The 25,686-nt window shown below is 36.7% G+C and overlaps 6 protein-coding genes and 1 non-coding gene across 10 annotated transcripts in view; 5 read left to right on the top strand and 2 right to left on the bottom strand.

Annotated features, from left to right (window-relative positions):
- The first annotated feature begins 41 nt into the window (after window positions 1-41).
- Window positions 42-5,412, top strand: LOC111487660 (protein NEDD1). Its single transcript, XM_023135143.1, has 10 exons — window positions 42-441; window positions 613-725; window positions 845-1,105; window positions 1,206-1,310; window positions 1,879-1,944; window positions 2,088-2,309; window positions 2,889-3,437; window positions 3,927-4,556; window positions 4,719-4,895; window positions 5,001-5,412. Exons 1-10 carry the CDS (start codon window positions 276-278, stop codon window positions 5,112-5,114), a joined length of 2,403 nt encoding a protein of 800 aa, XP_022990911.1. The 5' UTR covers window positions 42-275; the 3' UTR covers window positions 5,115-5,412.
- A 603-nt stretch (window positions 5,413-6,015) lies between these two features.
- On the top strand, window positions 6,016-6,089 carry TRNAV-CAC. Its single transcript has one exon. It is a non-coding gene; the product is annotated as a tRNA-Val (tRNA).
- A 286-nt stretch (window positions 6,090-6,375) lies between these two features.
- LOC111487663 (protein YIPF1 homolog) lies at window positions 6,376-9,984 on the top strand. 2 transcript variants are annotated; one of them, XM_023135147.1, is made up of 6 exons: window positions 6,376-6,563; window positions 7,540-7,579; window positions 7,735-7,818; window positions 8,411-8,573; window positions 8,809-9,082; window positions 9,369-9,984. In XM_023135147.1, the coding sequence occupies exons 1-6, from the start codon at window positions 6,510-6,512 to the stop codon at window positions 9,558-9,560; spliced, it is 807 nt and encodes a 268-aa protein (XP_022990915.1). In that variant the 5' UTR covers window positions 6,376-6,509; the 3' UTR covers window positions 9,561-9,984. The 2 variants fall into 2 exon arrangements, with proteins under 2 accessions (XP_022990915.1, XP_022990916.1); XM_023135148.1 differs by lacking the exon at window positions 7,540-7,579.
- A 1,133-nt stretch (window positions 9,985-11,117) lies between these two features.
- On the top strand, window positions 11,118-17,166 carry LOC111487661 (delta-1-pyrroline-5-carboxylate synthase-like). Its single transcript, XM_023135144.1, has 20 exons — window positions 11,118-11,317; window positions 11,583-11,611; window positions 11,705-11,839; window positions 12,003-12,105; window positions 12,348-12,509; window positions 12,598-12,875; window positions 13,236-13,386; window positions 13,452-13,616; window positions 13,810-13,887; window positions 14,111-14,200; window positions 14,306-14,392; window positions 14,469-14,555; window positions 14,967-15,063; window positions 15,179-15,282; window positions 15,426-15,501; window positions 15,832-15,982; window positions 16,121-16,189; window positions 16,339-16,405; window positions 16,488-16,558; window positions 16,720-17,166. Exons 1-20 carry the CDS (start codon window positions 11,258-11,260, stop codon window positions 16,811-16,813), a joined length of 2,154 nt encoding a protein of 717 aa, XP_022990912.1. The 5' UTR covers window positions 11,118-11,257; the 3' UTR covers window positions 16,814-17,166.
- A 423-nt stretch (window positions 17,167-17,589) lies between these two features.
- On the bottom strand, window positions 17,590-19,150 carry LOC111487665 (uncharacterized protein At2g39795, mitochondrial-like). 2 transcript variants are annotated; one of them, XM_023135150.1, is made up of 4 exons: window positions 18,818-19,150; window positions 18,061-18,410; window positions 17,816-17,979; window positions 17,603-17,726 (listed from the first exon to the last, which is right to left on the bottom strand). In XM_023135150.1, the coding sequence occupies exons 1-3, from the start codon at window positions 19,082-19,084 to the stop codon at window positions 17,820-17,822; spliced, it is 777 nt and encodes a 258-aa protein (XP_022990918.1). In that variant the 5' UTR covers window positions 19,085-19,150; the 3' UTR covers window positions 17,603-17,726; window positions 17,816-17,819. The 2 variants fall into 2 exon arrangements, with proteins under 2 accessions (XP_022990917.1, XP_022990918.1); XM_023135149.1 differs by having other exon boundaries at window positions 17,590-17,979; window positions 18,818-19,148.
- A 92-nt stretch (window positions 19,151-19,242) lies between these two features.
- On the top strand, window positions 19,243-22,466 carry LOC111487666 (CASP-like protein 5B2). Its single transcript, XM_023135151.1, has 3 exons — window positions 19,243-19,915; window positions 20,617-20,749; window positions 22,186-22,466. The coding sequence occupies exons 1-3, from the start codon at window positions 19,794-19,796 to the stop codon at window positions 22,384-22,386; spliced, it is 456 nt and encodes a 151-aa protein (XP_022990919.1). The 5' UTR covers window positions 19,243-19,793; the 3' UTR covers window positions 22,387-22,466.
- Window positions 22,467-22,685: 219 nt separating this feature from the next.
- Window positions 22,686-25,686, bottom strand: part of LOC111487662 (mannose-1-phosphate guanylyltransferase 1) — a 3,800-nt gene continuing 799 nt past the window's right edge. Inside the window, exons 2-5 of one of the 2 annotated variants that reach the window (XM_023135145.1) lie at window positions 24,408-24,542; window positions 24,044-24,106; window positions 23,720-23,959; window positions 22,686-23,604 (exon numbers count right to left, since the gene is read on the bottom strand). In XM_023135145.1, the coding sequence (XP_022990913.1) occupies window positions 22,933-23,604; window positions 23,720-23,959; window positions 24,044-24,106; window positions 24,408-24,518 (1,086 nt within the window). In that variant the 5' untranslated portion in view covers window positions 24,519-24,542 and the 3' untranslated portion in view covers window positions 22,686-22,932. The remainder of the gene's footprint in view (window positions 23,605-23,719; window positions 23,960-24,043; window positions 24,107-24,407; window positions 24,543-25,686) is intronic. The other variant, XM_023135146.1, reaches the window with a different exon arrangement.

The following is a 25,686-nucleotide window of genomic DNA, read 5'->3' as shown; positions in this document are numbered from 1 at the left end:
AAAAAAAAAAAAAAAAAAAAAAAAAAAAAAAAAAAAAAAAAAAAAAAAAAAAAAAAAAAAAAGGAAAATAGAAAATTAGAAAAGAAAAAAAGAACAACATGAAAATCCACTTCCCGTTTCTCTAATCCGTTCTTATTGTTATTGTCTTCCCCCTTTCTTCCGAGAATAGTAATTTCCGATTTCTTCTATATTCTCGGTAAAATTCTTCGGTAATTGGGAAGCTTGGTGGCTCCTCTAGATTTTCTTCCTAATCCTTCGTTTTGTAGACTCAACTCATGACTTCGGGTGATCCATCAATGGCATTACTGGCTGCAAGTGCTGGAGATACCGTAAAACTGTTTGATGTTTCTGCTTATTCCAACGATCTGGGCGATCCGTGCACTTTGAGCTACACTCCCTCACCGGGTTACCAAGTCAATTCAGTGAAGTGGAATCATACAAGTGAGTCGCTTAGATTCCTTTTCTCCCCCTTGAATCACCCTTTATCGGTTTTTGTCTTGGAGTTTCTTGGTTCATAGAATTGGCCTTAACTTTTCTTGAGCTATGCACTAGTTTACTTCTGAGGTGGTGGTTCTGGTTTCTCTTGATTCAACTGGGATTTTATTTTTGCAGATTTGGTTGTGGCCAGTGCCGGCGACGATAAGAAGATCTCCTTGTGGCGGAAGAATGGTCAGAGCATGGGAACCATTCCAATTGCTGGTAGTGATGGTGGAGATAACATAGAGGTCAGTTGGTTGTTTAATGGAGTAGTAGCATCTCATTTATTTCGAGATTAGGAGCTCAAGGGAATGCTGGCTAGTGATAAGTAATTATTTAGTTTATTCATGGCTAAACTTTTGTACAGGAATCCATATTTTCTATAAGTTTCAGCAACAAGGTTTCCAGGTATATGTGTACTGGAGGGAGTGGTCATGTTGTAAGAATATGGGATTTGCAGAGAAAACGATGTATAAAATGGTTGAGAGGACATACCAATACTATAACAGGAGCTATGTACAATTGTAAAGATGAGCACCTTGCTTCAATCAGTCTTAGTGGGGATCTTTTACTTCACAATCTTGCATCTGGTGCAAGGGCTGCTGAACTTAAAGACCCTAATGAACAGGTTGTCGAAGTTTATTGCATCTTGGTTAATTTTTAATATTTACAGAGTCAGATGATCTGATTTTCAATTAATTGTCCTTTCTGATGGCTGTTAAGACCAGGTATTGAGGGTGCTCGACTATTCTCGTATTAGCAGACACCTTTTGGTGACTGCAGGTGACGATGGAACTGTACATCTATGGGACACAACTGGCCGTAACCCTAAGGTTTGGCTGACTATCTTGTTGTAGGAATAACATGGCTTGTTACTTATCGATATAAATATAAAAAATTGTTACGGATGATTTTTTTGTGGCCTTTATAGTATCCACATCTTTCTTGTTTCAAGACATTTGCAATGCCTTGGTTTCTGCTGTAAGTCATTCAATAATGATGGATATGTTCCCTTAGTAGGATTGTCTTTCCAGGGGATCTTAGAAACCTACCTGATCGATCCCTGGATGGATCTGGGGGACAAAAATGAAATTTCCATTGCCTTTTTTTTCTTTGTTTGGGCTGTGGAAAGACTATTTGTCATCTAAAGTACCAGATTTTGGCCAACGTTTATTAATGTATGACTACTCAGAATTTTGAGATCTTTAATGTTCCAACCATTATCCATGCCATTAATTTACTTTGGCCTGCCTCATTGTCTTTCACTATTTTCTGGTGTTGACATGTTATGTGATGAACCTTATATTTCATTCTGTTCTTTAGGTTTCTATGTTTCACAGTAGCCTTTATTTCATAAGTTATGTTGCGATAACGTGGTTGCGTACTTCTGTTTTTGTGTAGGTTTCTTGGCAGAAACAACATTCTGCACCAACTGCTGGAATTAGCTTCTCACCATCTAATGATAAGGTCCCCTTCTTATTTGTGATTGATCAGTGATATCTTGCTTTATTATATTTTAGAATTAAGAATAGTGGAAGCAAAAAAACTAGAGTGAGAGGTTGTCCACTTGGGGTAAAAATCATTCAAATTAATTATTTTTCTATTTTCAGACTCTTGCTAGTGTTGGGCTCGATAAGAAGTTGTACACTTACGACTCAGGATCAAGGAGACCATCTTCTTTCATTGCTTATGAGGCACCTTTCTCATCTATGGCTTTCAGAGATGATGGTTTGATACTTGCTGCTGGAACAAGCAATGGGCGTGTGGTTTTCTATGATGTTCGTGGAAAACCAGAGCCTTACATTGTTCTTCGTGCTTATAGTAGCTCAGAGGTATTCCTCCATTGTTTATAGAATCCTTGTCTTCTCCCTAAGTTGGTACGCTTTGCTGAAATTTTCTTTACCATTATGATATATCGCTTGTTGTAGGCTCATGAATCATGAATTTTGTTCATAATTTCATTTTTTCCATCATCGGCTTTGTTTTTTTTTTTTTTTAAATCTTTGTTTTTCTTTACCATTATGCTATATTGCTTGCTGTAGGTTCATGAAATGTTGTTCATAATTTCATTTTTTCCATCACCGGCTTTGCTTTGTTTTGTTTTGTTTAATTGTGTTTCTCTTTACCATTATCTTTTATTGCTTGCTGTAGGTTCATGAATAAAAAGTTTTGTTCATAATTTCATTTTTTTTACATCATCGGTTTATAATTTTTTTTAAAAATCATTTTGTACAGTACATATGGTGTTAAGATAAATTGGAAACAGCCATTGAAATGGTTTTTATTTGTTCTTGTGCTTATGAAGTTCAAACCATTCTACCTGAATCTCGTTTCATTAGTTCGTTATCAGTATTATTCGTAAGCAGTGTTGATTGCATGCTAGGTTTACTAATTAGCGCAGTACAATCCAGGCAGTTACAAGTATATCATGGCAGAGGTTAAAACCTGTAAATGTAAATGAAGGCAATTGCACTGCTGACGTTGCTCTTTTGGGAGGTGCTATTGAAGATTCAATTCTCATGCCTGACCCACTTCCGTCTGTGACTACATCCACCGTTGCTCTGTCCACAACAACATCCAGTTCTCGAAATCCTGGCCATTCAGGTCTAACTTTTGAAGCTTCACTAACAGAAACTTGCAGCACAATCTCAACTGCAGAGGAAACACCACATCGTAGCCATTTGCGGCCAGGGGGAAGCTTAACCAGGTTACATGCTCCTCGCTCCAATTACAACTTCAAGGATGATATGGAGGTTTTTTCTCCCCTTGTGGATGTTCAGCCAATCACACCTTCACTGGATAAGCTGTGGGATGATCAAAATGGACTGAAGAAGGACCATCCATTTGACAAGAAACCTCTACCTTTGTTGTTTCCTTCATCAAGTAGGAGGATCTCTTCTATTGAGGATGGGCCGAGTGATCATCCAATATTTAATTGGAAATCTTCATCTTCCAAACAGGTATTGATAATCTCTTCACTGCAAGTTGTTTTTCAGTATTCTAGGATCACCTTTCTGCAATCTCTATTGCCTTATACTCCAGATATATGACAGCTAGATATAAATAGTGTTGATTGTTGAGGTATAACCTTATGTTTTGCTGTCATAATTGCTCAAATGAGAACCTCCACAGTATAATAGCTGCTATCTAATAGTTAATAGTTTTCTAAGAAGATTGGATACTTTATTTTGGAACCTGCCTATGTTTGACTAGTATAAGACACTCCGACCCTCTTTAGCACCAAAGACATGTGTTAGATACTAGTTGTATAAAGTGAATACGACGACACTTGTTAGGCATACTGAGAAGTATGCATTTTTTTCTTCACATTTGACACCATGATTTTCAGGTTCTTTTGATTGAACCAAAGAATTCTGGCGGGAGCTTTCAGGGTCGTTGTACAGCATAAGAATGGTGATTTTAGTCACTAATACTTGATTTTCTGGCAGGATGATTCTCGATCTTCTTCTGGTCAATTGGGTTCCACTCCTGCTCCTACCTTGAATTCTAAGAACGAAGACTCATCTATTACTCCTCCGGAAGCTTGGGGTGGCGAGAAATTATCTGATAAATTTGCCCAACTGAGGCAGCCAGCGACTTTACCATCGCGTTTTGGGATGTTGGCTTCAAGTTCAAGTAGTCAGACATCAAGTTCAATGATTTCTGGATTACAAGATCCGTCATCATCAATTAGCCAAAGCAGCATCACTTCTTTGACAAATTTGAATTTCAGCTACCCAAATATGCGCACAAAAGATGTAATCTCACAAGAAGTTTCGTTGTCAATTCCTGAACACTTTTCTACTACTGCTGCATCTTTGTCTCTTGGAACCAGAGGAACCATTGGACTGAGCAACCAAGATTCACCTAGAACCACAACTATGACCCTGCCTCGTAGATTTTCTACATATGCAGAGAGGTTAAGCACCACGTCATCTTTCAGTGATGGGCTTCCAGTAGGCGTAGGCTCACCAAAAACAAAGAAAATGGGTTCTGAGACTAGGGAAGAAGTTTTGAATAACCTATCAAAGTTTGATACATTATCTGTCACAGAATCAGGGATTCTTCCTGCAATGAACGTATGGATACTCTTCCTAATTAATGCTTTTATATGCTGTGCCGTGACTTGGACTTTTGATTCTAGTGCTTTTCAATTATGCACATTTTTAGGGGATTACTTGCATGAAATGTTGCCATTTGATAGGGAAAATGTTGGTATCTAATCTTACTATTTGTGGCAGGGAGGGCCGTTGCAACCACAGAAGGCATTGCAGACAGATGCCCAACAAGGAAATTCGTTTACACTTCAGCTTTTTCAACGCACTTTGGAAGAAACTCTGGACTCCTTTCAGAGATCCATTCATGACGACATGAGGAACCTTCATTTAGAGATTCTGAGACAGTTTCATATGCAGGAGGTAGTGTAGTACTTTATATCAGATACCACCAAACCAAAAACAGTGTCGTGTCATTTACACTTCATTTTCAACTCATTCGTATCTTATCTTGAAATCTCTGCACAGATGGAAATGTCAAGTGTGACGAGTTCCATGCTGAAAAATCAAGCAGAGCTGATAAAAGAGGTCAAGTCTCTAAGGAAAGAAAACCAGCAGCTTCGAAATCTACTTGGATCTTAGGAGTTCAATGGGTGAAATTCGCTTACAATCCGGCTTTGTCTTCCTTTCAGCGTTGTAATCGGCCATTTTGTTGCTTCCATCCGCAGGTGAATGGTTTTCATTTCTTTGAACCTGTACAGAAATATGATTTTCAGCTCTCATCAAATGAATATTGTATTTCTTAGCCTATATATAACCACTGAGTGTATAATTTAACAGAGATAGTAGATGCATTTCTGTGAGTTTTTTGGATGCATCCTCGTCCACATCCACCGAAATATAACTTTACTAACCGGTAATCTAACATATCATTAAATGATATATTAGTTTATTTCATGGATCCTACACTATTTTTAACTGCAAAGCTCCAAATGGAGTTCATATGAGAATTTTTTTGCCTGTAATCATTTTGTGAATATATCATCTTGATCACTGAGTTGCAGGCTTCTTTTGATATCCATTTTTCCTACCGAAACAAACACTAGGTGGGGCTTTGATGGTAAATTCCTTAACATTTTGGCTTTTCTGTCAATACAAAGTTACCTCTCTGGGTAACAAGGAATTGGTCATCAGTCTTTGTCTAAATCGTACTGAGCCCCAGTCAGCTGCAAGTTTGCACCAAGAATTTGAGGTTTCATATTTCATTAACATTACCACTTAATTTGTTAACAGCCAGTTTCTTGGTAAATCGTTTGTCGTTCGAGAAAACCTGGGCTTAAATGATGAAAAGGGCAGAGTTTAGTTATTATGTCTATTAAGCTCACTAGTTATTGAAGATTGTTAAGTTGAGCATAGTTTATGGGAGATTATTGGGCATTATTTCCTTTAGTTACCGTTATAGATTTACAATTTTTAACTGTCGTGTTGGATTGTATAGCTAAATCTTATAAAAACTAAAATGTTAGAACATTTGCAACATCTTGTCTGGGTGGTGTAGTTGGTTATCACGCTAGTCTCACACACTAGAGGTCCCCGGTTCAAACCCGGGCTCAGACATCTTTTTAGTTCGTAATTTTATTATAAAAGTTATTTTAATATATTAACTCAGTAAAATTGAACAACTTGTGTTGATGTAGTTAGTCACGCTAGTCTCACAAACTAAAGGTCCAGTCTCAGACATTATGTTTTTCTTCGATTTCAGTTACATTTTGGTAATGGGCTTTTCCAAGACAGAGCTTGGCCCATTTCCAGCCCAAATTTCCTGGGAACGTCGTCTAATCACCAAATGAAGACACGTGGATCATCGTGACCTCCGTGACCGTGTACTTCCCCGCGAAGAAATGACCAACAATGACTGCAACATTAGGGCTCGTACCTTGGGATGAATTTCTGAGGCCGCCTAATAATTTCAGTTTTCCTCTTCCTTTCGGTGTTTCGCCTTTTTCTGGCTTCGGTGCTTGATCGCTTTCTTTCTCCATGGACGAGACTTACACTAATCTCCCTACTAGCCATTTGCTTGGCTCAGTCCCTGTACGCACTTTTTTTTAGACTCTTCTCTTCTTTTATTTTCTATACTCATGAAATTGACTTCTGATTCGTACTATTTGTATCTTGAAGTTTAGAATATCTGCGTCATTCTTCGCGATAATCGATTTGCTTCGTAATGTGATCGGTTGCGAGTTTTTCTTCCTTTTTGTTTGCTTTTTTAAGATAGTGAATTATAGTTTGGTAGCTTCTCGTCTATATGTTTGTTGTGCTGTTTTTTAGGACTCATCGGAAGACTATTCTTTTGATGCCACTGAGATTTTCCTTCGCTAATTAGTATGCAGTCACATCAGGAAATCATTGTTGGTTTTGGGATTTTTTTTCCCCCTCCTTGTCTTCTAGTGAATAATTGCTGAATATGAGAGCAATAGATGTGTCATTTGACTGAGAAATTAAATCCCTACTTCCAGTCGCATTTTCTGCTGTATATTTGGCCGTTGGCGTGTTTGATTGTACTTGTTTTTGGCTTTATTTTGAAGGCTAGGTTCTGCCTCTTCTTGTTTTGTACGAACAGTTAGATTAGTGTACCAGTTTACTGGGTTGGATTTCTGATGAGCTTGAACAAATATAGAGCTGGCTAGATTTTTTTCTTGCTGGGTTCAGAAGATTAAAATGCATTTTTGTGAGAAGGAAGATCCAATTTACAATGTGATTGAGAGGAGCAGTTGTTTTGGCATGCATACGTTGAATCTGCCCCTATATTTTGCTTTATAATCGACAGTAGCAATCCTCTAATACCAAGGGATACAAAATTTACCTGTAGTAGTATACAAGCTTTTGTGCGTGTGTTTATATTTGTGTTCCTTTTTGGTTATACCTTGAATCCATGTGTGCTTAAGTGTTATTTGTGTTCATTTAGCTTAGATTATAATTTATGTTCTTTTTACCCTTCTCCGTTACAAAAGCTCCTCTATCTTGAATATATTTTATCCATCTTTTTTTCATTTTTTTTTATCAATAGGCTGTAATCACTGATGAGAAGAATGGTACAGACCATGAAAGTAAGACAAATTCCAGTATCTTGTTCTTAGTAATCTTATTTTATTTTGTGTTCAATAATAAGTCACACTCTTAAGAATTCTATCTTGCTATTAAATTGTCACACGGAATAAACTTGTATATCTTCTCTGAGGAATAGCTTCTTAATTAAATGCAGACCCAGCAGCAAGTATGGAGACATTTCCCCCCATTAATGGAGGGGACAGAGGGAGAGGCTATCAAACTCTTGAAGGTCCAAGTGGTATGCTCGTCATCTATAAGATTAGTATCTCTCATATAGTAGATCTGCAAGAAACTTGCAAGGTTATAGAATAGTCTGTTATGACAGGTAGTGCAATTGGTGAAAATAATGATTAGAGATCGTTAGTTTAGTTTTTTTTTCCTTTGTCTCTCTCAACTAGGGGTTTTGTATTTACTTTATAGATCTTTTAACTATTTAATATGACATTTTTTTTTCCGTGTAGAAGTGGTTCTTTGTTTCAATTAATTAATTTATTTCTTCTAATGGCTAGTTTTGGACATATTAAATGTAGAACATGAACTTACTTACATGGGATTGAGATGTGTTGTTCCCTGTTTCAACCAATTAATCATGAAGGTTGAAAATGTTGTGTCTCATGACTACTAGATGTTTTGACATTGGTTTGCTCTTGTGGTACAAGGCTCTTGAATCTGACCCAAGAGGTTGAATGTTCCCTCAGCAAAACTAGGATAAAGTTAGGAAATTTTTGTCGATGTAAAGCCTGTTCCAAAAAGAATAGACTGACATTATATTGCGGTTGATTCTTTTCTTATTGTGAACCAAACGTTTGATTCCATTTAACTGTGTGCAGATTCTCAGCAGCAAACATCAAATGACTGGAAGGGGGTATTTAGTGTAACATCTTACACTCAATATTTCAATGTGGATTCAGACATTGTCTTGAATAGATTGATTAGTTCCTTGTATCCCATTGGTGGAGATTTTTCTAGCAAGATTGATGCGAACCCTGACCTGTGAGTTTTTCATATTCTCTTTTAACCTTAACCATTTTTCTCTTTGTTTCTCTTTGTTTCTCTTATGGTATAGGATTATTGTGAACTTTCAAATGCCAACCTTTTGATTTCTTTTCTTTCAATTTGTTGTGCCTCTTTACCTGATCATTCAATAATTTATTTGTATGTTAATCTTGTTCTTGAAACTAAATGGACTATCTTACTCTTTCTTTTTTTGGATTTTGCTATGACTTAGATATGGGCTTGTGTGGATCACCACTACATTGGTCTTTGTCCTTGCGGCACTTGGAAACTGTGCGACCTTCCTTATGCAAAAGCGAAGTGATCATGCTACTGCATGGAGCTTTGATGTCAGCTATGTGAATGTGGCCGCTGGGTCTGTTTATGGTTACGCAATCGTGGTGCCCATGGCATTTTACTTTTCACTTCAGTACTTGGGATCAAATTCTAGCCTCATAAGATTTTGGTGCTTGTGGGGCTATTCTCTGTTCATTTTTATTCTGGCATCTGTAAGCTTCTGGAATCTCTTCTGCACTTTTTCCGTACTCTTTACAATTTCCTTATTTTGATACTCCAGTCTCTTTACTTTTGAATTTATTAGTTTCATAGCTTAGTGGATATTGTAGTTGGCATATGAGAGAAAAGAAAAAAAATACTAAAAGGAAACTGTTTGGCTAGACTAGACATTTTATTTTAAGAGGACCTTCATGCGTTTTATTCAGAAAAAATCCATTATCTAATGGCGATTGTAACTGCATGATTTTTACATATATATATTTTTTTTTCTCTCCATAGTTTCTGTTGCTCATCCCGGTTGAATTTCTGCGCTGGTTCATTATACTCCTTTCTGGTGCTGCTTCAGCAAGTTTTGTTACTTTGAACCTGAGGTCCTATATTGAGGGAAATAATCTTTCAGTTATGGTAGTTGCTGCATTTTTCTTGCAAATGGCTTTGGCAATCTTCATCAAAGTGCGGTTCTTTCCTTGAGCGTGCTCACTCAGCTTTTTGCTATCTTCTGACCATCTATGTCTGCTTTGTTTCTGAGTGCTGACCTCGTAGACTGAAGAATGATTTCCTCTTGGTTGGTTTGGAAGTTCTCGGTTCCTGGAATTTGTGTGATGGGAGTATCAGAAAAAGAACATCAACAGCATAGTTTTTATGATGGGAAGTGATGCTTTTGTCGTGATAACGGACAGTATCTAACTCGTTCACGGTAAGTATTCTCAGATGGGCTTCCCTCTTTATGATTATTGACCGAGGAGAGTGGCATCTTTCATTGTCTTTGATTATAAATTTTCGTCTTGTATTCCACTAAAACAGACGCCGTTGTAAATAGATGTTAAAGATTGTACTTTGCTGTAATTGAGTTTGAATATAGGTTCTTTGCTGGCCTCTTCCTTGACACCTTTTACTTGATCCAAAGGAAAATGACTGGATATGAATATGTTTGGACTTTTCAGTTCGGACTTCTTTTCAAGATTTTTAAAACGATGTTTCGTTTTTTCCTCCCATCTACAGTGAAATCTCAACTGGTTCTCCTCCATTCTTAATCTCGTGAGCCCTAGCACGGGCACCAGCCGCGTTTGTCCTTCGGCAGCTATCCACTGGCCATCCATTGAATTTTTTGCCTTTCTGTCCGAAATTATTAATTTAATTTATCTTTTGTGACCCTCCACTACACTCTTAGCCGGCATATGCCGAGAGAGAGAGACGTGAAATCCTCTACGGTCAAAGCCCAATTGCCGCCGCTTTAAGACGCCAGATTTCCGCCCGCCTTTCAATAGGCGGTCCGTTTTTCTTCATCCCAACGTTCTCAATCTCCATGGTTTAGATTGGTTGAATTAAATGAAACCAACGTTTATAAACTTCATTTTTAAAAATTTGAACAAATTTCTTACATAATAAAGGCTTGAAGATTTAGGCATTTTATAGCACTCAATCCTCAAGCCTTTATTCAATCCATTTTAAACGCCAATTTATAACACAATATTTTATAGGCTCCTCTTAGATTGATTTTCAGGGCATTATTTTATTATTGCTTTATTTAATCATTTTTTTTTTCCAAATTCTGTTAACCGCCGGATTTTAACTGGAGTTTAGGAGTTTTCAGTTCACAGTATTATATATATATATATATAACCATCTCAAACAAAAATTAAATAAGAAAAGAACATGGAAAAAAAAATATAAGGATCAATTTAAATTCTTAAATCTTGTAAAATTACCATTTTGATAATTTGATTTAGGCTTCATTTAATGAGTTTTAGTTTAGTATTTTCAAAAAAATCTAAAATTGTCCTGTCGTAAATAGTTAAATAATAATTATGATTTCATACCCGGTAAAAAAAAAAAAAAAAAAAAATTATGTAAGGACTAAAATGTTTATTTATTATTATTATTATTATTATTTTATTTATAGAAAGAATAATAAATTAAAAACAAGAGCCGCAAGTAAAAGAATAAAAATGGTACGGGTGAGTTGGTCAGAGTAGGAATCGAATCCGAGAATGAAGTTGGAATAATTAAAATCAAGTATTCCCAATCCTGCGTCCGCCTAACATTTCTGAAGCTTATATCAGCCTCCATTGAAAATTACTTGTTTTGTATTGTACTACAAACCAAACCCTCGCTGGCTTTCTTGAGTTTGTTTGTCTCCCTCCAGTTGACTCGCCACACTCTTCGAAATGGACTCCATGGATCGCTCTCGAGCTTTCCTTCGGGATGTCAAGCGCCTGGTTGTCAAGGTACCTCTGATTTCAACCACATTTTCATGTTTCCCGATGTTCTTTTTTAATTCGATTATTTTTTTGTGGTTTTCATTCTGTTTGAGCTTTATATTCTTCGTTCTCATCAATGTTTGCCGATTTGGATTCGCTCTGTGTGTTGCAACTTCTCCTCAGTTCATCCTACTGGAAAACCACGTGCAGATTATCTCAATTTTGGATCATCAAACCATTGATAATATAATTTACTTACCAGTTATTGGATGTTGTGCTTTTCTTATTGAAGGTTGGGACGGCGGTGGTAACGCGAAGTGANTTTTTTTTTTTTTTTTTTTTTTTTTTTTTTTTTTTTTTTTTTTTTTTTTTTTTTTTTTTTTTTTTTTTTTTTTTTTTTTTTTTTTTTTTTTTTTTAATATTAAGATTACAATCTGGAATGCAGATCAAGGAACTTAACTCCCAAGAATACGAGGTTATTTTGGTTTCATCCGGTGCTGTTGGCATTGGTCGTCAAAGGCTCCGATACAGGAAGCTTGTTAATAGCAGGTTATTTTATGCGGGATAAATTGCAATTAAATTGATTAAGAGGACAATGAAATTCGATCGAATCCTGAAATTAATTCAAGTTTTGATATACTTACGTGAAACTTTTGCTTGAAATAAAAAAAAAAAAAAAGGATATTCTAAGATCGTACTATGAATTATGTAGTTTTGCTGACCTTCAAAAACCACAAGTTGATCTTGATGGGAAGGCATGCGCAGCTGTTGGTCAAAATAGTCTTATGGCTCTCTATGACACATTATTTAGTCAGGTGACGACCACTCTTATTTATTTATTTATTTTTATTTTAATTTTTAACTCAAGAACTGGTTCTAGCTCATTTGTTTAGCAGTTGCAGTCCTTTTTTTCCCTTCCATTTCACCCCTTGCCAGTCAATATTTTTTAGACTCTGATATGAACTTACCTTCTTTATTACTTGGCTATTTTAAGACTTGACAATTAATGGACTTTNGTTTGACATGATTTTTTTTTTTTTTTTTTTTTTTTGGGCAGTTGGATGTTTCATCTGCCCAACTTCTGGTCACAGATAATGATTTTAGGGATAAGGATTTTAGAAGGCAACTTAGTGATACAGTGAAATCATTACTCTCTCTTAAGGTTATTCCTATCTTCAATGAGAATGATGCAGTCAGCACTAGGAAAGCTCCCTATGAGGTGTGATACATGCTCTTGTTCTGGTGATCTGCGCAAAATAATTGAAAGCTTATTTATTAATTTATTTGTTTTTGACCACTCTTCTCAGGATTCTTCTGGTATATTTTGGGACAATGACAGTTTGGCAGCACTTTTAGCTTTGGAGCTAAAAGCTGATCTCCTCGTTTTGTTAAGTGATGTAGACGGTCTGTATAGTGGGCCACCAAGTGACCCTCACTCAAAGTTAATCCATACATACGTTAAGGAACGCCATCAAGGTGAAATTACCTTTGGGGATAAGTCTAGGGTGGGAAGAGGTGGTATGACTGCTAAAGTTAAAGCTGCTGTTGGTGCTGCATATGCTGGCATTCCTGTTGTTATCACTAGGTATGCCTCATTGCTGAGTGCCTTAGGAAACTCCTTTCCCCTTTCCCTAGTTGTAATAACAATCATTCCCCGCACCGTACCACTAAATAAGGGGGAACTTCAAAATTTAATCCACCCCATGTTTTCCATCTCATATAAGCAAGACACTGGTTATTTCAGAAGGTGGCATAAAAAATAAAAAATGCTATATTACATGCAATTGTGAAAAGGATGAAATGCTTCCCCTAGTTTACCAATTGTGCTTCTTTGAAACTGTATGTAACCTAGCATGAATGGATTTTCCATTTGAATTTCATTTTCTTTTATTTAATATGAATATTGATTCAATTTAAAACTGTTTTTTACCATATCCATTTGAAGTGGATATGCTCCCGAGAATATCCTTAAGGTCCTCAAAGGAGATCGTATTGGTACCCTCTTCCATCAAGATGCTCATTTGTGGGCCCCACAAAAGGACGTTGGTGCTCGTGACATGGCTGTTGCTGCAAGGGAAAGTTCGAGAAGGCTACAGGTAATTTCTCATTGCGTTGTATGCAAAGTTAGCATGATTTTTATACGGTAGTTCATATTCCATAGGCAATTTCTTCTCAAGAGAGGAGAAAAATTTTGCTGGATGTAGCTGATGCTCTTGAAACAAATGAAAAACTGATCCGTACTGAAAATGAAGCTGATGTTGCTGAAGCTCAACAGACTGGATACGAAAGGGCCCTAGTATCACGATTGGCAATGAAACCTGGAAAGGCAAGATTGGGATATCTTTAATTCTGCTTATTATATGACTTTGTTTCATAGCACTTTCCATACTGCTTATTTGCTTCAGCATACACCCAGCGCTGGTTACACATTTACTCAAATATATAACATCAGATACTGCCTGAAAGTCTCAATGCCTATCTTTTCTAGGTTAATAGTGATACTAATTGTCTATGAACAGATATCCAGCCTTGCCAACTCCATCCGTACGCTTGCAAACATGGAAGATCCAATTGGTCGTGTTTTGAAGAAGACTGAGGTAACGAATTAAGGACATTATGTAGCAACAATATAATTCTTCTCAGGGACTGAAATTGAGCCTGCTCCAATGGTATTTGTGATTCGAAGTAGTGAAAAAATATTCTTTTGACTAGCTTGTAATGAAATGGCTGATATTACCCTTTCAAATAACTCAGAATGCCTGGATTTCATACTGGCCCTCAATTTTTTCTCAACTTGAGACAATTATTTTTTACACTCAGGTCTCAGATGGGCTAATTCTTGAGAAAACATCGTCTCCGTTGGGTGTTCTATTGATTGTGTTTGAGTCTCGTCCAGATGCTCTGGTACAGGTTAGTAGAAATTGCTTGTGGAGCATCAAAGTGTTGTCCCCATTCGGTGCTTACAATCCTGATTTTTTCCTTTAATATTAACCCTTGGATTTGTGATTTTCATAGATAGCTTCATTGGCTATCCGGAGTGGAAATGGTCTTCTCTTAAAAGGGGGAAAAGAAGCAAGGCGATCAAATGCAATATTGCATAAGGTATGATGTGTTTCCTTCATGGTCAAATTATAATGACATTGATACATCGGTTCACTTTTCTTCGTGCTTTATGTAGATTATCACGGAAGCCATTCCAGATAGTGTTGGTGGGACCCTCATTGGACTTGTAACTTCGAGGGAGGAAATACCTGATCTACTGAAGGTACATTGGGTTGAAAAAATTATACTTCTTTTGACCCCAGGTTGTTGGCTTAGTGGTAAATTAGTCAATGAAAAAATTATAGGACTGATGACATATTTAATATCCTACGAGTTTTCATATTTAGTAATGATAATGTTTTTTAATTTCATAAATTTTTATTTTTCCATTATCACATCATTTATTATTGTAAAACATTGATTTTTTGTGTATTATTATTGAAAAAAATAATGAAAAATTACTATGTATGAAAGTCCATTTAATGAAATAGAATTAAAAATAAAGATACTAATTTTTTAAGTAAAGTCCTGAAATTTGAAACATAATTGTCAAAAATTCTTCCCTGTTATTATTGGTAATGATATGCGATAACAGTATACTTCAGTTTAAGTGGTTTATCAAAAATAATGACAGCTGGATGATGTCATTGATTTGGTGATCCCAAGAGGCAGCAACAAACTGGTCTCTCAAATTAAGAATTCTACCAAAATTCCTGTTCTCGGTCACGCTGGTAATATGGATTGAATCGACCTTTCTTTTTCAATATATTTATCTCCCATTCTTTTTTATTTTCATGAAACAAACCATAATAATCGTAAAAACATGTGCTCTTTGCTGCTATACAGACGGAATCTGCCATGTTTATGTTGACAAGTCTGCTGATTTGGAAATGGCAAAGAGAATTGTACTGGATGCAAAAGTAGATTATCCAGCAGCCTGTAATGCTATGGTATATCATTCATCAATTAAATTTATTTTATTCTTTCTCCACTTCATTTGGTGATTATCTTGTACCTAATTGAAGTTTTTTTTTTTTTCCTTTCTTATTCATGATCTTGATTCTGTTCCGACTCTCTTGTTTCTTGACTGCAGGAAACTCTTCTTGTTCACAAGGACTTGGTTCATACTGGCATGCTGAATGAGCTTGTTGTAAATCTCCGTATTGAAGGTTTAACTTGCCCCCTTCCTTAGATTGCATGTATTATCATAATTATTGGATAATTGTCTAGCCTTGCTGCAATTTCTGCATGGCAGACTATTTTATGCTTTTGGTCACTAGTTCCATCACAAGGGATTTGTTACAGTTATTGGAGCACAATTCTAAATAACCCTTCTTTATCGTTTGAAGAACAGATGGGCTAGAAACGAGTATTAATGATGAAAATTGATTGCATAAGTTCAACATCTACTGATCATTTTTTACTTCGATGTGTACATCCAACTCTAGGAATACATGACGTCTATAAATTAAAAGAGTAGTTAATTGTCTCTTTGCCAGGTGTTACTTTGTATGGTGGACCAAAGGCGAGCAATCTGTTGAACATTCCTGAGGCGCGGACGTTTCACCATGAATACAATTCATTGACTTGCACTATTGAAATTGTGGATGATGTTTTTGCTGCCATCGATCATATACATCAACATGGAAGGCATGCTGCTGATATTTCTTGTTGAAAGAGCATTTCACATTGCTAATTATTTGCATTTACATATGTTAGGCGAGCATGCATTTTGTTTCTTTTGATCCGTACTGTATATGTTGCTCATTACTCTCTGTAAACTGGCAGTGCACACACTGATTGTATTGTTACAGAAGATGATAAAGTTGCTGAAATTTTCTTACGTCAAGTTGACAGGTAAGAATACCTATTAACCTTATTTGGCAGTCTTCCAGCTTCCTCCATTCTTTTATAATCTTTTCATGCGTGTGAGATAGATTGTATTGAATAATGATGCTTTCACTTTGATGGCTTATTAACCCTTTTCGCTATGTTTCTAATGGTAGCGCTGCTGTTTTCCATAATGCGAGCACAAGATTTAGTGATGGGGCCCGATTTGGTCTAGGTGCTGAGGTATGATATGCTCCTATTATTGTCAGACATCAGTACGTTTTAGTTTGTTGCATGCTTTTTACAAATCCATTGTTTGTAACAGGTTGGGATTAGCACAAGTCGAATCCACGCACGGGGTCCTGTAGGAGTTGAAGGATTATTAACGACCAGATGGTATGAACAAATCATAGTCTTCTTTGTAATTCTATATTGTACACACATACGAACAGGTCTGCAAATATTTTACGAACACAGCATATAATGTATTGTGAAATGTGGATAGATAGGCAACTATATCATCAAACTGTACTTAAATTTGCATTTGTTATATGCAGGATTCTTAGGGGAAGTGGGCAAGTCGTTAATGGTGATAAAGGTGTTATCTACACACACAAGGACATCAAGATTGAGTCTCATGTGGTTGATTGATTTCCAGCCGAAGGATTCACGCTGGCAATTTGTTTGGTGGAAAATGTATAAAATAAGTGTTATTCTTCTCCCCTCGTGCTTCAGTTTCATACTTGGAGAAATAATGTGGTTTAATTAGAGACTTCATCAGAAGCGGCCAATTTTCCTATAATATTGGCCATTGCTGTTTAGTAGCTTAGGACCTTTCTTCAAGAACAGGAAATTCAGAGTTTAGTTAGTCGTAGCTTATAGGTTAATCTTTGAAGTATGACCATTTGAGTAGATGTGGTGCATTATGCTTGGATTGTTTTGTTGTTTGTGACACAATTGAAATTGAGTTGGCTTCTAAAATAACGGGAATCACATACAAATCAGTGGTTGTAGTGCACTTTCCAACTCCTAAACCCATATAAACCAGTCGAGTTTACTGTCTGTTTATAAAACAATACAACAGTTTTTTAAAAATTTTACAGTCAAATGTACTTTTTGTTTTGGGTTTTTGATAGGTTTCTGTAAGGTTCTCAAGTCAAAAAACAACTTTAGTGGTCATCTTTTAAAACTAGTTTTGTAAGGTTCTTGAATATTGATATTGAAATGATTCAAATTCTTAAACTTTTAAGTAAACCAGGAGTTTGTTTGTTTATTTATTTGTTGTTGTGTTGGAATTCCTGAATTATTTGCAGTGTTTTTCAGTGGGATATTCGTACCACAGCCATCGGAATTTTACTTTTTAGAACTAAAGTATGTTTCAATCACTTTTTAATTGGGCAACTAAATTTTTTTTATTATTTAAACCCTTTGAAAAATGTAGAATATAAAACATTCATAAGAACTGCTAAACCAAGGTATTTCTAACTCTGTCTCTATAATGTCTTGTTGTACCATAAGAATAATTTGCTTTCCTATAAAACGTAGATAAGATACAACAAAAATGTTCATTCTGGCAGAAAGTATAGAGAAAATGAAGTTGAAAGGTGTAAACAGTGAAGAGCTAAGAGGGGAAGAAACTACTCCAATGGTTAGAAGTTTATGCTTCAACAAAGTTCTTGAGTTTCGTCAGCCACAGCAAAAACTCCTTGCTGTCTTTGTTGATCATGTACTCATGCAAGAAGATTGTTGTGCTCGGTTTAATACCTCTAATCTCCAGATACTTGTGGAAGGCCTTCTGAAGGTTCTCGTCCAGATCACTGAAAAGAAAAAGTGCAGATATGATCATCATATTCTAACAAAGCTAGAAGATCTGAACTGATATGTAAGTAAATACTTACTGAAAATCAGGGCCTTCATAAGCAATTTGATCCTCAGAATGCTCTGGATGTTTAACTATCAAGCTCTCTATGGAAATCTCATCAGGGTAAGCGCTGCAACTAAACTCTAGGGAAGGTCCATTCTTCTTTGAGACACTAACAATCAATGGGATACAAGACTGATTTCCCTTATTACCACCATCATCGTCACCGTCATCGTCATTGGCGTTAATAGTTCGACCCGTAACCAGATCAGGCATGTGAACTTCAACATTAATGACTTCATCTTGATATGATCTCTTCAAAGTAATAGTTTGCAAGCCAGGGTTATCTTGAATCTCAAATGGGAATCCTTTGGGCACTTCCTCGACCTGTGTGAGATCAAAGAATGAATTATCATAACCACCATTTACTGAAACTATAGATTTATGCTTACAGTCTGCCTATCAGACCTATCAGACTAATTTATCAATCACGCTGAAAGGAATCCTCTCCAAATCATGTTGAAAATCATACAACTTCCACTACCGGTGAAGCAATGCTCAGACAAGTAATGTGCAGACACTATGAAAAACCAGTAATATCTCATGGAGCTTCCACATTTCAGAGTAATCGCGGGTAATTTTATAATTCGTAGACTCTTTCTTTCTTTCGTTATGACTGATTCTACTGGTAAACAGAGCGATTCTTTCTCAGACTTATTGAAAGTACGATTGTCTATGTATCTCAGCAATAATTACTCAATTGGGTTAGGGGATGAAGAAAAATCAAAACTCACCCGATCGTGGTCGTCAGTTTCCGAGGCGCATTTGACCTCAGACTCAATCACCCGTATGAGAGCCTCGTCAGAACTTGGGCGCTTTGATGACGAAAAATCTCGGAAAGAGCTACATGTGGTACCCAACGGCGGCGGGCAATAGAAATTCGAGTGATTGTTCAAGGCATTGAAGATGGAAGTACTGTAAACTCGTTGGCTGCGAACGAGACGACCCGCTAAGGGGCAAAGAGAGGAGGCGGATTTTCTGATAATGGACGCAATAGCCATTTTTTTTTCTGTTCGAAGGTGCGATGGCAAAGTGAAGGAAGAACAGAGGTTTTAGGGTTTAAGAAAGAAAGGGTTTTTCACAGAGTAGACTATAAAAATTCAGGGGTATATTGGTAAATTGACCATCATATCACTGTAAAAAAACAATAAATGAAAAAAGAAAAAAGAAAAAGAAGAGATTCTGCTCTGCAAAGAGGTGAGGGTATAATCGTAATTTTGTAAAATGGAAAAAGGACCAATTCGGTATTTTGTGTTAAAAGTTTCTTTCGCTTTCCATTAGGACTGCTTTTGTCGAAAGCCCTATAGAAAGAGGGAGTTATGGCCGAACCCGTGAAGCGTGAGTGGAGATAAGACTGTACGTCGGTTCACCGGACAGAATATCACCACCAATGCGGTTGTGCCACGTGACTAAGATTCGGTAAAGCACCGTTTAGAAGTTCCGGGAAAAGAAAAAGGGTGACAGCTTCAGTCAATGGAATCGAACATTCCCCTTTTGGGAGTCAACAATCTTCCAATGGCGCCATTCCAGTTTTCTTCGTTTCTTAACAAACCCATTTTTCGGCTTCAGCTTTCAGATTCAACTCTTGAGCGAAGTTGCTGACTGCCAAACCGTTGAACGCATTGTTCTTAACCTTCTCTTGTTTAGGACTTTTGAAGCTCCCGATTCAGAAGGAGATCTGGTAGAGTCCGGAATTTGACGGAGGCAGAGATGTTTGGGAGTCCAGGAAGAATGAGCGGCTTTGCACTGAGATGTGCGCAATGGCTTTTCGCTGCTGCATCGATTGGGGTTATGGTTACTGCTCCTGGCTTCTTCAACTCCACTGCCTTCTGGTAATAATGCTAATCTATTTCCCGCTCACCATTTCTTTTGTTTTACTGTGAAATGTGGATTAGCTGTTCAATCTTGGCCGGAGCCGTTGTAGTGTGGGTGTTTCTGACAATCGAAGTTCAATTCAGTAGGGAAAGAAACGAAATATTGTATTGCTTGCCTGCGTCATTCCTTTCTTGGAGTATTATTGATTGTTGGTAAAAGATGATCGTAGTTAGTGAGGTCTTTTCAAATGATTGAGAACTTCAGCGCTGAGCTATTTTTTGGGCAGACCCCGCGAGCAATGTCATTGTTCTTAGTGTTGGTGTCCATCCTAGCCACCATTTTTTGTTTCTTTAGGCGATGAATTGTTTACGTCTAGGTTGTCCATTCGTTTGATCATAATGTTACTGTTTTCTTTGAAAATGGTCCTTCAACGAATTGAACTAACAGTTTGGATAGGGGATGTGTGCATGTGCAACTTAGCGTGAATAGGGGAAACCACAGTTCCTGCCATGAATGTGAATATATGAAACTTTTCTTATGCTGAAATTTTCCAATGCAGTTTTAAACTTTCCGCTTTAAGTATTCTAAATTACACTACATTCTCTGATTCTTTCTTTATATTTTCATTGTTTTATGTGACTGTTTTGACCAGTCTATCTTCAGTTCTATTGCAAAGTTGTGGTTCTTGTCTAATTTTGGCACTATTTATTCCGACCAGTTACCTAATTGCTTCCATGGGGCTTCAAATTCTTTGGAGCTTTGGATTAGCATGCCTTGATTTGCATGCTATGCATATGAAGAAAAGCCTGCGGAATTCAGTTTTATTGTGTCTATTTGCTATTGGAGATTGGGTTAGTATCACTGTCTTTTGACTTGCGAGTACATGAATGAAATTTTATCACAATATTGCGGACTAAATGTTACCAAATAAGGTATCTGAATCATGCTACAAAGATTTCATAGTGGATAACAAGATCTATACATGTTTGGATTTAAGGAGGTTTTATTGTATTTTTAAGTTTTAGAGAATTATCTTTAAGACTACAAGTTACTTTTAGCTAGTGGCCATTATGATATCGATGGTCATGAAAATTAGAACCTTTCACATAGCTTACTATAAGTTTATTTTCAAGGCTATAAACAATCATTCATGTTGTTGCTTTAGTACGAAAATTTCGAATATTAGAATGAAAGTTGCATGTTATGCCTCTGAAGTCATGGACTTGTTTCTTTGCATTTCTTGTGAAGATTTGCATGTTAGAGTCATTCAAGTAGTTGTGATCAAGCTATCCTGTGGAGTGATTCGAATTACGAATTTCTTTACTCTTGATCTTGATCATCAAGATAATTCGTTCCAAAACTTTCTCTTAGAGTCATTCAAGTAGTCTAATGATTGTATGTGATCGAGGAAGAGACCCTGAAAGTAACTTTCTCTTAGAGTCATTCAACGTCTCAGTTGGTATGGGACCATAAAAGTTTTGACTAATTATAGCCAGTTTCCATCTCTATCCGAGATAAGCCAATAGAGATCATACAAGGCTCCCTATCACTGGTGCGTTTCCCCCCAAATTCGTGAAGATACGCTAGATCAATTGGAGACCTCAAGCTGAATTGACTGTTTTACAATTCTACACGCTGTCCTCTGAATGTTGTATAATATTAGTACTTGGTCTTCCTGATGTTTATATAAAGTTTAAAGTGCGACACCATGAGGTTTGCTGTAAGCCTAATCCCTGCCCTTCGGACGGTATAAGTCCAAGTCCACCACTATTAGATATTATCTTTTTTGGATTTTTCCTTTCGAGCTTCACTCAAGATTTTTAAAATGTGTCTGCTAGGGAGAGGTTTTGACACCCTTATAAAAAATGTTTCGTTCTCCTCTCCAACCAATATGAAATCTCACCCCACCATGGTTCCTCCTTCAGTCCAATCACATGCTTTCAGGTTTTTGGATGTTGTGGATGCTTGAGAGGCTATAAGAAACCATGAGCGTAGGGTATGTCAGGTTGCTTTGTCTATATTTTGATATTGTCACGGGGTATTTGGATCCAAGAAATTGAATAAACTTTCACAATCTCCCTCGGTAATCAATATTCCGAAGCTCAATGCTCCTATAAAGCTACTGTGGACATTCCAAATAAATATTAGCTCCAGGTTTGAATATTGATCTCGAGGAAAAAGTTCTCCATTTTGTTGCATTTCTTCTGGTACTTGTTATACATTCATGCTTTTATTAATTTCTTTTAGCATAATAGCTACTTCATGAATTCATCCATATGAAATGCAGGTTGTAGCTACGCTTTCGCTCGCCGCTGCATCCTCGTCCGCTGGGGTGGCCATTTTGTATTCAAGGGACTTGAACTACTGCAGATCACCACTTCGTATTTCATGTAGCAAGATTGAAATATCCGTGGCTTTTGCTTTTGTCTCATGGTTCTTACTTGCTATATCTTCGCTAGTAACATTTTGGCTCTTGGGCACTGTATAATAACTTGACTTGGCCTTCTTTTTCTTGAAGGCTTTCCCTCCCTAAACGAAAATGAGTGTAGGAATCTCTACCGTTTTTGATATAGATGTCTCCTACGACCTACCTTCTCTACGGAGTAGTCATACTTATGCTGGTTTATCCACCGACCGTTCCATAATACCTCAATTGATTAAAAATTATATTTTTAATAAAGTCAGAAGTCTGAATTCTCCAACGATAATAGAAATTTAAATTTTCACTAAAAAAAAAAAGGTTAAATTCTAGGAGTTACAATTATGAAGGAAGCCGAAGGAAAGAAATTTTCAGAAAAAGAAATTGAAACATTAATCGATAAATTATTTCCCTATGTACACAAAAATATTACACAGTACGCCCTTGAAAGGGGAGATTGACCCTTCACTCACAGAACTTGAACTAGCAGACACTGACATTATGGCCCATGAAGAGGAAGAAAAAGAAAAATAAAACTAGTAAAGTCCACTCACGACAACGTTACGTTTCAGCTCTCAAAAAGGATTCAACTAAATTGCAAATACACACACACCTTTACATGACTATTTCAGGCTTCAAAATGCTAGATTTGATTTCTTTGTGCGGCAACACAACTCCACCATTACTGTAAATTTCATCACCCACATGAACATCTTCTCCTAGTATTGTCATATTCTCTACACGTGCCCATTGCCCGACTGTAGAGTGCCAACCTATGATGCTGCTCGATATGCAAGCGTGCTTCTTGATGCGCACTCCGCGCATTACAGTGCATCGAGATAGCCTAACTCCTGCCTCAACAACACAACCAGGACCAATGGCAACATCTGGCCCAATCAGACATCCTTCACCAATCTTAGCAGTCTCGTCCACAAGAACATTTCCTACAATGTGAGACCCTACGGCTAACTTTGATGACGAGTTCTTCCTCAAGGAGTTCAGATAGAGCCTTAGTCCTGTAATATAATCTTTTGGTTGTCCAATGTCCATCCAGAACCCTGGCAGTACCATTGCATAAAGCTTTTGCTCTGCTGCAATTTTAGGAAACACTTCTTTCTCAATTGATGTTGGCCTCAGTTCAATTTTGTCCAGAACAGAGGGATTTAACAGATAAATTCCTGCATTGATTTTGTTGCCGACAAATAGTTTTGGTTTCTCCACAAACTTCTCAACTTTCCCGGTGGACTCTTCCATGACCACCACACCATATTTGGAAGGCTCATCAACCTAGGAGAAGAAAAGATATCAACTACTGACTTGAAGGAAGAAACTTTTAGATAATGAATAGAATCTTGATGAACTTCCTATCAAAGAAGAATATATCCGAACTCAAGAGGTTTACCTTTGTCACCATGATTGAAGCCTCTCCTCCATGACTCTTGTGGAATTCAATCATTTCTTTAAGTGGGTACTCACTGATAACATCGCTATTCAGGACAAAAAATGGCTCGCCCGACTTATCTACTAGTTTATCCCTTGCAAGAGCAAGAGGGCCAGCTGTTCCAAGTGGTTCTGTCTCCTGAGAGCAAGTGATCTTGATCCCAAGCTTCTCCTCAAATTCTTTCAAGAAATTCAACATTACCTGCAGGAATAAAGATTTATTACATCTATCACTGCAAACCTCGTGAAGTAGGGAGAATAAAAAAAGAGAGTTTTATTTCCTTACTTCTGGCTGATAATTGATTGCCAGAACTACTTCCTTCACTCCGATAGCCTTAAGAGCTTCTATCTGAACAGGAGAAAACGGCTTTCAGACTAGCAGCATGATTAATCAAAATCATTTTCTTAAAAACAGTTAATTTTCAATGTTCTCTATCCAATATTACATCTAGAATCAGAAAATCACTAATTAGATATCAAGATTTCTTGCAATTAAAAGGCAAAAATTTAATAGATTCCCACTAAAAAAATCAAATTTTAAAAGTAAAAGATTAAAAATGTCATATTAAGGGTGTACAAAGAATTTCTTGAAGAAAGTGGTCAGTGATTTGTTACTAAATGTAAAGGGGGGAAAGATAACATAAATAAACCTGATGCAGGATCATGGGTTTATTAGCAAAGTCAACAAGTGGCTTGGGGACACTGAGGGTCAATGGCCTCAAACGTGTTCCAAATCCTCCAACAAGAATAAGTGCCTTCATCGTGAAGTTGTGGTAATTTCTGCTCTGTAGATAATGACAACAAAAATAGCTTCAACTCATTAAAGAGGACGAGAACATCCAATATAAAGTACAAAAGAAAGTAAAAAAAAATCTACCATCCCTTGTACGCATGCATGTTCATATATCTTAGTTAAGAAAGATGCGCTCATATGACACTCGGTAGTCAGCACCATTCACTGAGAGGCTAGAGAGAGAAAAGAAACTCCTAGGCACTTGGGAAAAGCTATTGAGAAGAGAAACCAACAGAATTTTGAAAAAAACCACAAATCATACAAGACAGCCAAAGAGGTTTAAACATATGGATGGCTGGTCTCTTACATACTTGAAGATTTAAATGGTCCAAATGACCCCCTCCAACCTTACCCGAAGAAAACTATCTAACAAAAGACTATAATTTGCTTGGAACTATTTTCAAAATAATATTGCTTTTCAGAAAGAAAGAAAAATGTTTGCATAGCCGGTTGTTTTTTTAAGTTCTCGCCTCCACTCTGTTTTTTTAAGAACAAATGAAGTTGTTATTTTTTCAAGACAGCAAATGTTTAACCTTTGGCATACACAATAATATTGAACACAAATTGTAACCATAAACAGGAAATCATTTTGAAAACCGTATTTGGAACAATCTCTTAGAACTTCCTTCTACACTGGAAGGATAAAAATGGTATACATCAGAATTGAGATCAACAGATACTTCAGAAAAAAATACGTAAGATATTTTGGCATGCTGCACAGTATGATTTCTTTTATTTCCTTCTCTATCTGACAACATTATTTTAACACCATTGGCTCATCTTTCCATGGAAACTAAAGAAAGGATGCAGTACGTCATCAAATTACCCTAGTCTTTATTCCCTTACGTGGATGAGCAGACGAAACATAAAAGACATATGGTTTGTCCCGAAGCACCTGACTTGAATCATTTAACTAATGAACAGAACACAAACGAAAGTACAACGTAGAATGATCCATATCTTAATGCGAGAAAATGATGATAACTTTACCAGAATCATTCATTCTTCCAGCTCATACAGATTCTATCTATAAGTAATAAGGAACGAATGAAGGCAAACACAAAACAAAAAAAAAAAAAAAAAAAAAAAAAAAAAAAAAAAAAAAAAAAAAAAAAAAAAAAAAAAAAAAAAAAAAA

Source organism: Cucurbita maxima, unplaced genomic scaffold (genome assembly GCF_002738345.1).
Source record: "Cucurbita maxima cultivar Rimu unplaced genomic scaffold, Cmax_1.0 Cma_Scf00012, whole genome shotgun sequence".
NCBI classification, from domain to species: domain Eukaryota; kingdom Viridiplantae; phylum Streptophyta; class Magnoliopsida; order Cucurbitales; family Cucurbitaceae; genus Cucurbita; species Cucurbita maxima.
The sequence above is the reverse complement of the archived record's forward strand: the minus strand, read 5'-3'. Positions and strand labels throughout refer to the sequence as shown.